Below are 14,401 nucleotides of genomic sequence, written 5' to 3'. Positions count from 1 at the left end.
GAATTATTTACAGAGGTATTATAAATGTGACGTTCATTCAGGTTATATCTAGACTGCGGAGTTTTTCCAGGATACCTTTCCAGAGGTATCCCAGAAAAACTCTGCTACATTCAGGGAACGCATCTGCTCTTCCAACATTTTTTGCTCTTTTGGAAGCCCTGTCTTCATGAAGAAGACAATTTTTTTCTGAAAGAGGAGGTTTTTCTGAAATTTGGCCCAATGTAAATGGGCCAAATTTCAGAAAAGCCTCTTCCAAAAAAACAACTAGAAAAAATGGCAGTAGAGTCATAGCCTCAGACTATACTCATGAGGACTAACTTCCAGTGCCTTTCCCAAACTCTTTTCTCCTGCAATATGTGCACCTCTTCCCAAGAACCATGCAAGTTGTTACAGTAGGTACCTTTTCCATGATAGAGCTCATAGTATAAATATAATCTCTCATTTTCACTCTAGAAAGCAATAATCCATTTTTTAATGTCTCAGGTATTTGAGTCAAATCTTGCAGGTCAGGGCTGCAGAATTTTTCATTAGATCTTTCTTTTCTTGTTTGGTTTTCGGATTTAAGGTTGTTTGTGGAATTCTGTTTGTGTTAAGTTTTATCAATACTTCAAATCTGCATCTCATCTGCATATATAATACAGTGACTATGAGAGCTTGTGGTACTCCAAAGGATGGAAAGCAGTCATTTGTAAACAGCAGATCAAGTGTGAAAATTAGATGGGAGGACATAAACCTTTCTCTTTACATTTGAGGGCAATAATCTGGATTAAAATTAAGGAATACATTTATTCCTTAAAACACGTGTAGAACACTTTGTTGTGGGATCATACTGGGTGGAAGCAAGAATATTCTGCTGCTAGTGCTATCTGTAGCCACAGCTCTAAGGGTATGTCTAGACTACATGGCTCCGTCGACAGAGCCAGGTAGATTAGGTTTCTAGACATAGGAAAAAGAAGCATCGATTTAAGTAATTGCTGCTTCATTTACATCAAAATGGCTGCCGTGCTGTGCTGATCAGCTGTTTGGCGGCAGAGCGCAGTAGTCTGGACGCTCCATGGTTGACAAGCGAAGCCCTTGTCAACCGCCCCATTATGCCTCATGGAATGAGATTTACCGGGACAGTCGACAAGGGCTTCCCTTGTCAACCGCAGAGCATCCAGACTACCATGCTGATATCTTCCTATGATTAAGCTCTCAATCCAGCTATCATCTGTTCTCCATTATTTGTCCTTAGTGTCTTAATTTTATCCTGTGGTGGCCCAAAAGAGGCACCTTGAGGATAGGCCTCAGTTAGGCTCTTGATACAAATTTGTTGATATTGACTATCTGTACTCAAGAAGGGAGGATACACTCAGACTTAGCTTTCAGCATTGGTAGCCTTTGTCCTAGTTCTGAGATTCTTCAGAATCAAGCAGTCAGCCATTTCTGTTAGCATTTCCATCACCTAAAAATTCCTCAAGCTGGAGTATCCCTGGATACAGTATGCAATGCAATCCCAGTCTTTACAGAACCAACATTTGAGGGCTGTCTCCAGTAGAATAATGAGAACGGGTGTGGAATTGGGTCTCCTGCACCTTGTCCCAGGCCCACGGTGGTTGTCAGCTCCCTTGCTGATAATGAAACTTTTTGTGAACTGAAAATTCTAAAGAAGATGCATTTCAGATTAATCAAAACAATTAATTTAGATTTCAGGCGCTTTTCAAAAAAATCAATAAAACTGAAGGAATTTTTTAAATGTCAAGTTGTTTTGAATAAAAAATTCAGCTTTGCAAAATGTTTCATTATTGCTGCATGGATGAAAATCTTTCAGAGAAAAGAAATTTGCTTAACTCTCATTTTGACAAAAAAGTAATAATTTAAATGTTGGATTGAAACTGAATTGGGTGAATTTGCTGTTGATCTGTTTCAGAAGAAGTTCAAGAACATTATCTTTACACTAGTCGCAAAATTCTAATTGAATCCATGCTGAATGAGAATTTTGGCTCTCCATTTAAAATGTTGAAGATTCAATCTTTTTTCCCTCAGGCAGCGAGAATGTGAGCCAGTTCCTGATACAAAGATTGTTCATGCTTGTATTCTCTCTCTTGACATTTCTTTAATGATAAATAATGCAAATTGTTGCATTCAAGGAACATTCACAGTACAGCCTTTTTGTCTTTTCTCCATCATTGCCAAAAAGCATTTGTAAACCTAGCACATCTGCATTGTGCATAGCCAAAGGGTGATTTTCAAAAAGTAGTTTTCTTCTGTTGACTTTCAGTTTTGTACCCATACTCAACTACTTCATCACTTGTCATTGAAAGAAATCAGTTTGTTTTTTAAAAAGCACCTTTGGTCGGAGACCAGGCCAGGAAAATTTAAACTAGCCATGGCAAGGTTTCCATTTAAGCATTTCTATCCTTTATTTTTATTTGGGTGAGTCTTTTACTGTATCTGTGGAATATGTGGATTTATTAGTCTTTTTTATCTCCTATATTTCTTTGATCATTAGCCCTTCTGCTTTCCCATTAACTTGTTATGCACAGAAGTAGAGGATTGAGATACAGAGCTAGAATTCAGGGTTCAGGTTTTAGGCTAGAATTTCTGAGATTCACACTCTAAAGTTCAGTTGTGGCTGAAATTTTACATCTGTTCTCATGAACTTTCTGTTGACTTGGACCATATCCAAATGCACTTTAGAAAGAAAGCCTAACCTGTTTGGTCTGAGACAAATCCAGAATCTTAGGCATGGGTTTGATTGTTGGAGTTTGAATCCAACCTCTTCAATGAAGTTTGTGGAAGGAATTCAGTTGCCAGATTTTGTTTCCAGCCCACAGGTGAATCTCGAAGGGTATGTCTACACTACCACCCTAGTTCGAACTAGGGTGGTTAATGTAGTCAATCGAAGTTGCAAATGAAGCCCAGGATTTAAATATCCCGGGCTTCATTTGCATCTTGCCGGGCGCCGCCATTTTTAAATCCCCGGTAGTTCGGACTCCGTGCCCGCGGCTACACATGGAATGGAGTAGGTAGTTCGAATTAGGCTTTCTAATTCGAACTACCGTTACTCCTCGTGGAACGAGGTGTAACGGTAGTTGAACTAGAAAGTCTAATTCGAACTACCTACTCCGTGCCGCGTGTAGCCGCGGGCACGGAGTCCGAACTACCGGGGATTTAAAAATGGTGGCGCCCGACAAGATGCAAATGAAGCCCAGGATATTTAAATCCCAGGCTTCATTTGCAACTTCGATTGACTACATTAACCACCCTAGTTCGAACTAGGGTGGTAGTGTAGACATACCCTTATTGCCTCTATATAAAACCATGGTATGCCCACATATTGACTACTGTGTATAAATGTGGTAACTTAATCTCAAAAAAAGATATATTGGCATTGGAAAAGGTTCAGAAAGGAGCAACGAAAACAACCAGAGGTTTAGAATGGGTCCCATATGAAGAGAGATTAAAAAGACTAGGAATTTTCATCTTAGAAAAGCAGAGACTAATGGGGATACAATAGAGGCCTATGACTGATGTGGAAAAAGTTAAAAAGGAAAAGTTATTTACTTATTTCCACAATATAAGAACTAGGGGTTACCAAATGAAATTAATAGGCAGCAGGTTTAAAACAAACAAAAGGAAGTTTTTCTTCACTCAGCACACAGTCAACCTGTGGAACTCCTTGCCAGAGGATATTGTGAAGTCTAGGACTTTAACAGAGTTCAGAAAAGAGCTAGATAGACTCATGGAGGTTAGGTCCATCAATGGCTATTAGCCAGAATGGGTAAGAATGGTGTCCCTAGCTTCTGTTTCTCTGGAGGTGGGTGACAGGAGACAGACCACGTGATGATCACCTGTTGTGTTCCCTCCCTCTGGGGCATCTGATACTAGCCACTTTCGGCAGATAGGATATTGTGCTGGATGGACCTTTGATCTGACCCACTGTGGCCATTCGTATGTCCTTATGTTCTTATAATTCACTTGAAGGTCCACAACTCCTATGGAAGATGATCATACTCAGCAACGAGTGAGCGCCATCATCATCACATATGTGGAGAGTATATGCGGACAGACGATTAGTCCTTTACCTGTAGCTACTGTTCATTTTTCTCTGGCCACTTCCAGCTCAGAGTACTGACTATCTGAAGGACCTAAAATCTGTATCTTTATTCTGAACCAAAATTAAGACCACCCCAAAATTCAGTGCTTTGAATTCAAATTCACTCAGTGTTGCAAATAGCTCCTATCACTATAATGACCTAAGCCAAACCCCAAATCCAAAATTTGGGATATTTGAAATCAGATTCCATAATTACACCAAAATGTTTATAAATGATAAACCATGAAATGACATGTGTTCTCTCAATGACATGTGTTGTCAATGGAATTAAATTGTGTAAGTTCAGCCTTACAATAACTTTAACTTGACTGTAATTGAATAACCAATTGTATATATACAAAATAAACTATGTGAACACACCAAAAAAAACACACACATTCAAATAATCTGTACTTTTCAGAGAGTTTGCCTGTGAGTGAATCTGTCAGTTTGTTCAAGAACTCCTCCTAAACGGTAAGAGCTAGGTATATAGTTTTATCATTACAGTTTTGTATCCTCTTATCGTAACTTAGCTAGGTATATGGCTTCTTCTTGTCATAACTTAAAGCAAGGTAAGAGTTTGATTATGCCAGGAAAATGGGATGTGCATGGAGTAGGATTGCTTCTCATAAAACCAGACAGAAAAGAGCCAGAATCATCAAGCAGTTGAAAGGGGCTGGGTAGGGGTGCCCCCCCATTAGGGACCACCCCAAACCTGAGCCTTCCATCCCTCAGGTGCTCTTTAGGGAGGGTAGGGGAGGGTGAACGTTATGTAGTTTCAAAATGAGACACATTGTTGTGGAGTGTATATATTAGCCGTCTGCTAGAAATGATTGCACTCTTAACTAGGTATAAAGAGACGTATTGCAACAGCACTACTTGCACCTCTGCAAAACACCTTTTTCCTTGTAGGTTGCTAGGGTCAGGAATGAAACTGGATGGTGCTCCCAGACTAAGGATGTTAAATATCGGTTAATTTACTAGTCAAGTAGTTGATGGAATTTCCATGAACTTACTCTACTAGTCGATAGGCACTTCCACATTCCTCCTTTGATGTACATTTCAAAGGAGGAATACAGAACTCTGCGTGCAACGTGGGGTCAGTGGGAAGTCCCACTGACTCCGGGCTGCATGCAAGCATGCCAGCTTTGAAATGTACAAGAGTCCCAGGGTGCATTTCAAAGCAGAAGCGCCCTCATGGATCCCGGGGTCAGTTTCAAAGGGGCAGTGATGCACAGCTGAGCCTGGGATCAGTTGTGTGATGCTGCCCCTTTGAAATGCTGCCATTGTGTTTCAAAGTGGCAGTGCCACACAGATCCCAGGTACGGGCTCCATGAGGCACTGCTGCTTTGAAGTATCCCCTCTTCCTCGACCCCCTTTTTCGCTTCTATCTGATAGAGGCAGTGGGGGAAGAAGGGGTATTGACTAGTTGACTTGACTATCCGATAAGCATTTGCTTAACATCCTTATCCCAGAACATCCCTTGTGAGGACTGATCCCACAGCCACATCTGAGTTTAAAAAAGCATGGGTTGTTTGTGCTGTCATTCTTCAATAGGCTGTTTATTGTCTTATTACTAGTTACTTTAGTTGTACATGTTGCAGGAAGGGAAATGCAAAATACACAGTAATAAAAAAGAGAATTAAATCCCACCATGAAATTTGTGGTGAAAGAGCACAGCAGCTATACCAAGCTTATTTTGACAGTGTTGGGAAATACTGATTTTACTGTGGACATCAATAAAGATGCATTGTCTGGGCCTTTGAAGGTAACACACACGAAATAAATATTACACTTTCTATTGACTTTCATTTTTCTTTTCTTCAGTCTTTGTGTGTTTTAATGGTAGATCTTAGGGAGGACAAAAATGGGAAAACAACATCTCATTGAGGAGTTATTGTAATACAAACCAAACAATAAAAATCCTAATATTTTAAGTTAAGGGAGTACATATAAGGACCCTGATCACGGGCTACAATTGTGATTAATAAATGTATTTATAGTCCCAGAATAAAGTGATTTTTTAAGGACAATTTAGAACTGTTCTTCCTTGTGGATGGTGTTATGAGGTGTTAAAAAGTAAGCACTGTAATTCTCATGAGAATGAACTATTTTTTATATAGAGTGGATAAATCTTTGAAATGTACAAAGTCGAAAATCAACTAATTTTTAACTAAGTGTCTGTTTACATGGCAATCACAGCTAGCTTACTTGAGTACTGTACAAATCTGCCCATAACCCAGGGGAATTACCCAGACTGGGCTGAAACCCATACCACTGCAGCTTCTCTGCTCTCGTAGGGTATGTCTACACTACCCCGCTAGTTCGAACTAGCGGGGTAATGTAGGCATACCGCAATTGCAAATGAAGCCCGGGATTTGAATTTCCCGGGCTTCATTTGCATAAGCGGAGCGCCGCCATTTTTAAATCCCCGCTCGTTCGAACCCCGTGCCTCGCAGCTACACGCGGCACGAACTAGGTAGTTCGAACTAGGCTTCCTAGTTCGAACTACCGTTACTCCTCGTGGAATGAGGAATGTTGCTGCTCCTGCACTAGAGAGGCTGGTGGTGGTGGCTCCTGGGACTGGGGTGGGTGGAGGATTTGACCCTACAATCCCAAGCTCTAGGGGCTGAGGTCTTAGCCATTAGGAGGGCCTACCCTACTTCCCTCATCCTCCCTACCTTCACCCCTGTGCCTGGAGTCCATCATACATCTAAACCCCCTTCCCTGAGCCCCTCATATATCCCAACAGATGTTATGTCTACACTATGGGGTTTAATTGCAAAAAGGTACTCAAATTGTGCTCTGCAATTTTCATACCATTTCCAATAGTTTTTTCGGAAGAGGCTTTTCCTAAATTTGGCCCAGCTACACCCCCTCTTTCCAAAGAGCCCTTCTTCCTTTTGGGAGGAGGAACGCAGGGCTTCGAAAAGAGCACGTCTGCTCTTCCGCAAAAAAAAGTGGACGAGCCGACACGTTTGCTGGACATGGCAGACTTTTTCCGGGATAACTCTGGTATTCTGGAAAAACCCCGTAGTCTAGACATAGCCCAAGACTCCTGCACCCCCACATCCTTGGCCCCCTGCCATAACACTCCTGCATCCCTCATACCCCAACACTGTGCCCTGAATCCATCAGACACCTGAACCACCTGCCCTGAGGCCCTCATACACCCCAGTGCAGACTCCTGCACCTCCTTACAATATTAGGTTGTATATTTTCAGTCATGAAAATGGGCATTTTTATATGGCTCTTTGTTGACCACTTGTTCTGAATTTTAACGTAGGTTGTCTCTTTGGTTTGGTAAGGTTGCCAACCCCGATCTAGATCATCCCTGTCTAATCAAGTTTAGCTAACTTCTAGCTAGAAATACTAAATATGGTGATGAAATATGAGCTATCTTAGGCTACATCTACACTGCACAGTTATTTCAGAGTAAGCTATTCTGGAATAGTTATTCCGAAATAGCTTATTTTGAAATAGCACGTCTACACTGCAGGAAAACCTCAAAATTAGTCCAAAGCAGGCTTCCCTAATGTAGATGGGCTATCTCGATTTACAGCCCCAGGAGGAATAATTTACAATGGCCCCGGTGAGGGGCTATTTCAAAATAGCAGCAGTGGAGCGTCTACACACGCCTTATTTCAAAATAGCTATTTCAGAATAGGCATTATTCTTCATAGAATGAGGTTTGCAGAAGTCAGAATAAGCTGTTCATTATTTCAAAATTATTTCAAAATACTGTAATTGGGAAAATAACACTGTGGGGCACAGACTATCTAATAAGTTCTTGGACTGCATTGGAGACAACTTTTTATTTCAGAAGGTTGAAAAAGCAACCAGGGGGGAAGCTGCTCTAGATTTGATCCTAACAAATAGGGAGGAACTGGTTGAGAATATTAAAGTGGAAGGCAGCTTGGGTGATCATGAAATCATAGAGTTCACAATTCTAACGAAGGGTAGAAGGGAGAACAGCAAAATAGAGACAATGGATTTCAGGAAGGCAGATTTTGGTAAGCTCAGAGAGCTGATAGGTAAGGTCCCATGGGAATCTAGACTGAGGGGGAAAAACAACTGAGGAGAGTAGGCAGTTTTTCAAAGGGAGATTGTTAAGGGCCCAAAAGCAAGCTATTCCGATGTGTCGGAAAGATAGAAAATATGGCAAAAGACCACATTGGCTTAACCACGAGATCTTGCATGATCTAAAAATAAAAAAAGGAGTCATATAAAAAATGGAAAGTAGGACAAATTACAAAGGGTGAATATAGGCAAACAGCACAGGAATGCAGGGGCAAGATTAGAAAGGCAAAGGCACAGAATGAGCTCAAACTAGCTATGGGAATAAAGGGAAACAAGAAGACTTTTTATAAATACATTAGAAGTAAGAGGCAGACGAAGGAGAGGGTAGGCCCACTGGTCAGTGAGGAGGAAGAAACAGTAACAGGAAACTTGGAAATGGCAGAGATGCTCAATGACTTCTTTGTGTCGGTCTTCACCGAGAAGTCTGTAGGAATGCCTAACATAGTGAATGCTAATGGGAAGGGGGTAGTTTTAGAAGGTAAAATAAAAAAAGAACATGTTAAAAATCACCTAGAAAAGTTAGATGCCTGCAAGTCATCAGGTCCTGATGAAATGCATCCTAGAACACTCAAGGAGCTGATAGAGGAGGTATCTGAGCCTCTAGCTATCATCTTTGGAAAATCATGGGAGACAGGAGAGATTCCAGAGGACTGGAAAAGGGCAAATATAAGGTCCATCTATAAAAAGGGAAATAAGAACAACCCAGGAAACTACAGACCAGTTAGTTTAACTTCTGTGCCAGGGAAGATAATGGCGTAGTAATTAAGGAAATCATGTTCCTAACTGTCAGGGTAGTCAAACACTGGAATAAATTGCCCAGGGAGGTTGTGGAATCTCCATCTCTGGAGATATTTAAGAGTAGGTTGGATAAATGTCTATCAGGGATGGTCTAGACAGTATTTGGTCCTGCCATGAGGGCAGGGGACTGGACTCAATGACCTCTCAAGGTCCCTTCCAGTCCTAGTATTCTATGATTCTATGATTCTATGAATTGCTGTGTAAATGCTTGCATAGTTATTTCGAAATAATGGCCGCTATTCCAAAATGACTTTGCTGTGTAGATACACCCTGAGGTATTATTATACCCTGCAATCTATTTCAGTAATTTAATCCTAAATTAGCAAATAGAAATAGAGTCACTTAATAAATGAGAAACTATAAAGTGCTGTATTTTTCAAGATGGAATTTTTATATCCTAGATTTTAATTTTTTCAGTATACTATGCATGATGGTTTTCAAACCCTAAGTGTACAATTTCTTGTCTTCTGCAGGAGAGATGGAAGAATTGGAAACACTGTGGCTGACTGGTATTTGTCATAATGAGAAGAATGAAGTCATGAGCAGCCAGCTGGATATTGACAACATGGCAGGCGTATTTTACATGCTCGCAGCAGCCATGGCACTCAGCCTAATAACCTTTGTCTGGGAACATTTGTTTTACTGGAAACTCAGATTCTGCTTCACTGGGATCTGCACAGATAAGCCAGGATTGTTGTTCTCAATCAGTAGGGTTAGTATAACTTTCATAAACATCTTTTATCCAGTAGTTAATATAATTATTAGTTTCTTAAAGCCACTAATCAATATCCTCTGAGGCAGACATGTTTTCTCCCATTTTACCCCTTTGCTTACTATTTGAAATATTTTTAAAACTTTGATAAGATGTTCTGCACAGCGTCTATTACAATTGCATTTCATATGCATACCTAGGGATTTTATATTGTTTTTCATTTGTCCACTGTAACTGCAAGCAGTCTGATGAACAATCATATGTCAGGATAGTCAATAAGCAAATACAGAAATAACAGGCTATAGATTTGTCATTAGAGAAAAGTTTGATGAAGAAATACAGGATTTGCTCATCAACAGGAACACGCTAGTCATTGGAAAGAAGCAATTTTTTAAAAAATCCTGTGTCACAGCTCAATTCCACTACCTGGCAGTTTGAGTGTATATATGGTGGCCAGCTAGCAGAATAAACTCTGTAAGGGTTTGTCTACACTTCCACCCTAGTTTGAACTAGGGTGGCTAATGTAGGCATGCGATCTTGCAAATGAAGCCCGGGATTTAAATATCCCGGGCTTCATTTGTATGTTCCTGGGCGCCGCCATTTTAAAATGCCCGGTAGTTCGAACTACCTGCCTGTGTCTACACGCGGCATGGACGAGGCAGTTCAAATTAAAGCTCCTAATTCGAACTACTGTTAAACGTCCTTGCAGGAGGAATAACGGTAGTTCAATTTAGGAGATTTAATTTGAACTACCTAATCTGTGCCGTGTGTAGCTGCGGGCAGGTAGTTCGAACTATGGGGCATTTAAAAATGGCAGCGCCAGGGAACATGCAAATGAAGCCCAGGATATTTAAATCCCGGGCTTTATTTGCAAGTTCAAATGCCTACATTAGCCACCCTAGTTCGAACTAGGGTGGCAGTGTAGACATACCCTAAGAACTTGTCTCTCTAACTCCCAGAGACAAACTTGTCTGGTCTCAGTTTTTCTGAGACCCAAAAAGAAAGAAGACTGATTGCTGCCACACCAAGTGTAACTAAAAATATAAAATAACCCATTTTCCAAGGAAGACAACACTTGGAATTCCCTTCCTGAGGCAAAGCTCTCCACCTGCCCCAATGTCTGTTTTGGTTGGAGTTAGGAAAAAAAACAGAGAGAATTTGTAGAATCTGTAGGGGCTCTGCTCATCCTGAGTAACTTAGGCATGTAAGTTTAAAGACACAAAAATCAACCAATTGTTAACCAAAACAAAAAGAAAACACTTTTATTATTAAAACAAAACTACTGTTGCAAGCAGAGTAAATGACTGGGTATTAAAAGCCAGGATTGAAATAGACTCAGAAAGAATCATTAGGCTATAATCCTTAGGGCGTGTCTACAGTGTACCATTATTTTGAGATAACTAGCATTATTTCAAAATAACAATGTGAGCATCTACACAGCCATTCCGTTATTTCAGAATAATTTCAAAATAACAGACGGCTTATTCTGAAATCTGTAAACCTCATTCTAAGAGGAATAACACCTATTACAAAATAGCTATTTTGAAATAAGGTGTGTGTAGATACTCCATTGCTGCTATTTCGAAATAGCCCCTCACCAGGGATATTGTAAGCGTATGTCTACACTTGCACCCTCTTTCGAGTAAGGGATGCAAATGAAGACATTCGAAATTGCAAATGAAGCCGGGATTTAAATATCCCGTGCTTCATTTGCATATTCGTGTTATGGCGCTATTTTGAAATAAAAGACGCTTTTAAGATGAAGTTATTTTGAGAGAAACCCCTTCTCTCAAAATAACTGGTAAACCTCATTGTATGAGGAATAAGGGTTATTTCTAGAGAAGGGTTTTCACTCGCAATAACCGCGTCTTAACAGCATCTGTTATTTCGAAATAGCACTATTTTGAAATAGCGCCTTAATGCAAATGAAGCACAGGATATTTATATCCCGTGCTTCATTTGCAATTTCGAATGTCTTCATTTGCATCCCTTTCTTGAAAGAGGGTGCAAGTGTATACAGACCCTAAGTTATTCCTCCCCAGTGCCTCCTGGGGCTCTAAATCGAGGTAGCATGTCTACATTAGAGAAGCCTGCCTTGGACTAATTTTGAGGCTTCCCTGCAGTGTAGAGGTGCTATTTCAAAATAAGCTATTCCAGAATAACTATTCTGGAATAGCTTATTTTGAAATAAGCGAGCAGTGTGGACGTACCCTTAATTACAAAAGAGAAAAATGAATAACCAGCTCAGACATAATTTCCAAACCCCCAAACAAGGAAAATAATAAAACCCAATGTGCTATCTAAACTTTTCCCTACTTGAACATTTCAATGAATTCAAGGACTCTGTTCCTGGAAGAGTCTGTCTCTCCTGCTACCTGGGGAAAAACTGCTGCTGACCAAAAACAAAGGGGGGGGGGGGAAACCCTCTCTCAGTTTGAAATTCCTATCTGCATTTCATTGGTTGAATGCCCAAAGCCCCCTCTTGTCAGGTGCATCTCCAAAGTTGCTTACCCATTTCCTCACTCTCCAGGTATGTCAGACTCTCCTTTGCAGCTACTATTCATGACACCCTGCATTAATCAGATTATAAAGATTAACTTTCATTATTATCGCTTCAGGGGGTAGCTGAGTTAGTCTGTACAGAAAAAAACAAAAAATGGTCTGGTAGCACTTTATAGACTAACAAAACACATAGGGTATGTCTACACTACCCCGCTAGTTCGAACTAGCGGGGTAATGTATGCATACCGAACTTGCTAATGAAGCCCGGGATTTGAATTTCCCGGGCTTCATTAGCATAAAGCCGGCTAGTGAGAACCCCGTGCCGTGCGGCTACACGCGGTACGGGCTAGATAGTTCGAACTACGTAGCCATTCCGAACTATCTGTACTTCAAATCCCGGGCTTCATTAGCAAGTTCGGTATGCATACATTACCCCACTAGTTCGAACTAGCGGGGTAGTGTAGACATACCCATAGATAGTATCATGAGCTTTCATGGGCACAGCCCACTTCTTCAGATGACCAGAGTTTTGTCCCAACCATCCTTCATCATGATTGAGTCCATTAGCATGAGAATTGAATTTGCGGATGAACTCTAATTCCAATACTTTTCTGTGTATCTGGTTAGTAGAATTGGTTTGTGACAAGACAGACACTTGAAGATCTTTTAAACAGGGGACACAAATCAGATATATGTAAAGGGAACATACAGAAACCTGTTGGAGAACACTTCAATCTTCCTAATCGCTGTTTAAAATTAAATTCTCATGCTAATGGACTTAATTGTGATAAAGGATGTTTCGGGCACTATCAACCTAACATTCAATGAAGGTGCAAACAGCTCTTTGTGTAGATTCCTACATCAGGACAATTCCAAAATAAACCCCTTACTTCGAATTACCAGTTAAACCTCATGGAATGGAATGAGGTTTAACTGGTAATTCAAAGTAAAGGGTTGATTTCGGAATCACCCTTCTATGACGCATGTAGTCCAGGGCAGTTATTCCAGGCTAGTCAATTTCCAAAATGGCAACCGGCTGGGAACATGCTAATGAAGCACGGGATATTTAAATTTCGTGCTTCATTTGCAATTTCGGTCGCCCTCATTAGCCTCCCTAGTTCGAACTAGGGGGCTAGTGTAGACGTTCCCATATATAATTACTGAATTAAATAACCAAGGGAGAGAGAAGTGAGAGGTCTGATGAGTAGGCAAGTTTCGTAATGAGTTGCAGAACTGATGAGAGAGAAAGAGAGAGAAGCTGTTTCAGATTGACAGTAACTGCAGAGGTTAAGGCTCTTGCTTCAATAGTGTTGAGGGTGTTTTTTGGGTGGGGAGAGAGGAGGTAGTAGGGGAAGGTGGAAGGGAAACCAATGCCTGGTACATTGGTAGGATATGATTTTAATTGATCCTGAATTGAGCAGGAGGCTATGGAGTACTTACAAGAAGATGAGGCTGCTATATTTTAGGGGTGTAGAAGAGGGCCACCCACCCCCAGTCCTGACTCTGCTCCTTCCAGAACTTGGTGAATTGCCCCTCTCCACCCAGAACTCCAGCTGGACCTTGGGAGTGGGGTTGGGAGCTTGCCCTGCTCCACTCCCTGAGTTGGGGACTTGAAAGCCCCGAAGCCTCAAGCCCCACTCCCATGCTGGAGCACTGGGTAGGCAGAACAGGACTAACCCAACCCCACACATACTGGTGTGCCGGTGCAAATCAAACCCAGGCACCCTGACCCCACACTGTTCTGGGAGCACCAGGTAGGCAGACAACTGCAAGCCCCAGCAACCTGACTCTTCTCTGTTGGAGTAGCAGGTGGACAGACCAGAGCAAGCCCTGCGCCCCAACTCCTCTCCCGGGCAGAAATGCCTGGCAGACAGAGTTCAGCGTGTGGGGATAAGATAGTTGAGGGTGCAGGGCACACATTTTTATGGGCGCTTCCTTTTTTTTTGTCATGTCCCCTGGCCAGAGCATCTATCCCTCTCCCTCTTTCAAGGCCAACTTGGGGAGAAAGGCAGCCCCAAAGCTCCAACCCCCCAGTCATTTCCCAGCCACCCAAATTAGTAGCCCACCCACCTGCCCATTCTCATCATGCTACTACTGTAGTTGTGCTTCTTTGTACATGGGAGACAGCAGTCAGCAGCATCCTACATATATTAGTGCACAAAGATCTGAAGCATTGTGAGGCTATAGAGAAAAAATATGGCAATAATCAAGGTCAGAAGAGATGGAGTTTT

The 14,401-nt window shown here is 41.4% G+C and overlaps 1 protein-coding gene across 1 annotated transcript in view; it reads left to right on the top strand.

Annotated features, from left to right (window-relative positions):
• Positions 1–14,401, top strand: part of GRIN2A (glutamate ionotropic receptor NMDA type subunit 2A) — a 523,774-nt gene that overhangs the window by 493,294 nt on the left and 16,079 nt on the right. Inside the window, exon 14 of the mRNA XM_075899286.1 lies at positions 9,430–9,668. Within this exon, the coding sequence (XP_075755401.1) occupies positions 9,430–9,668 (239 nt within the window). The remainder of the gene's footprint in view (positions 1–9,429; positions 9,669–14,401) is intronic.

Source organism: Pelodiscus sinensis, chromosome 16 (assembly GCF_049634645.1).
Source record: "Pelodiscus sinensis isolate JC-2024 chromosome 16, ASM4963464v1, whole genome shotgun sequence".
Classification (NCBI taxonomy): Eukaryota; Metazoa; Chordata; order Testudines; family Trionychidae; genus Pelodiscus; species Pelodiscus sinensis.
Note: the sequence above shows the minus strand (reverse complement) of the source record. Positions and strands in the feature narration are given on the sequence as shown.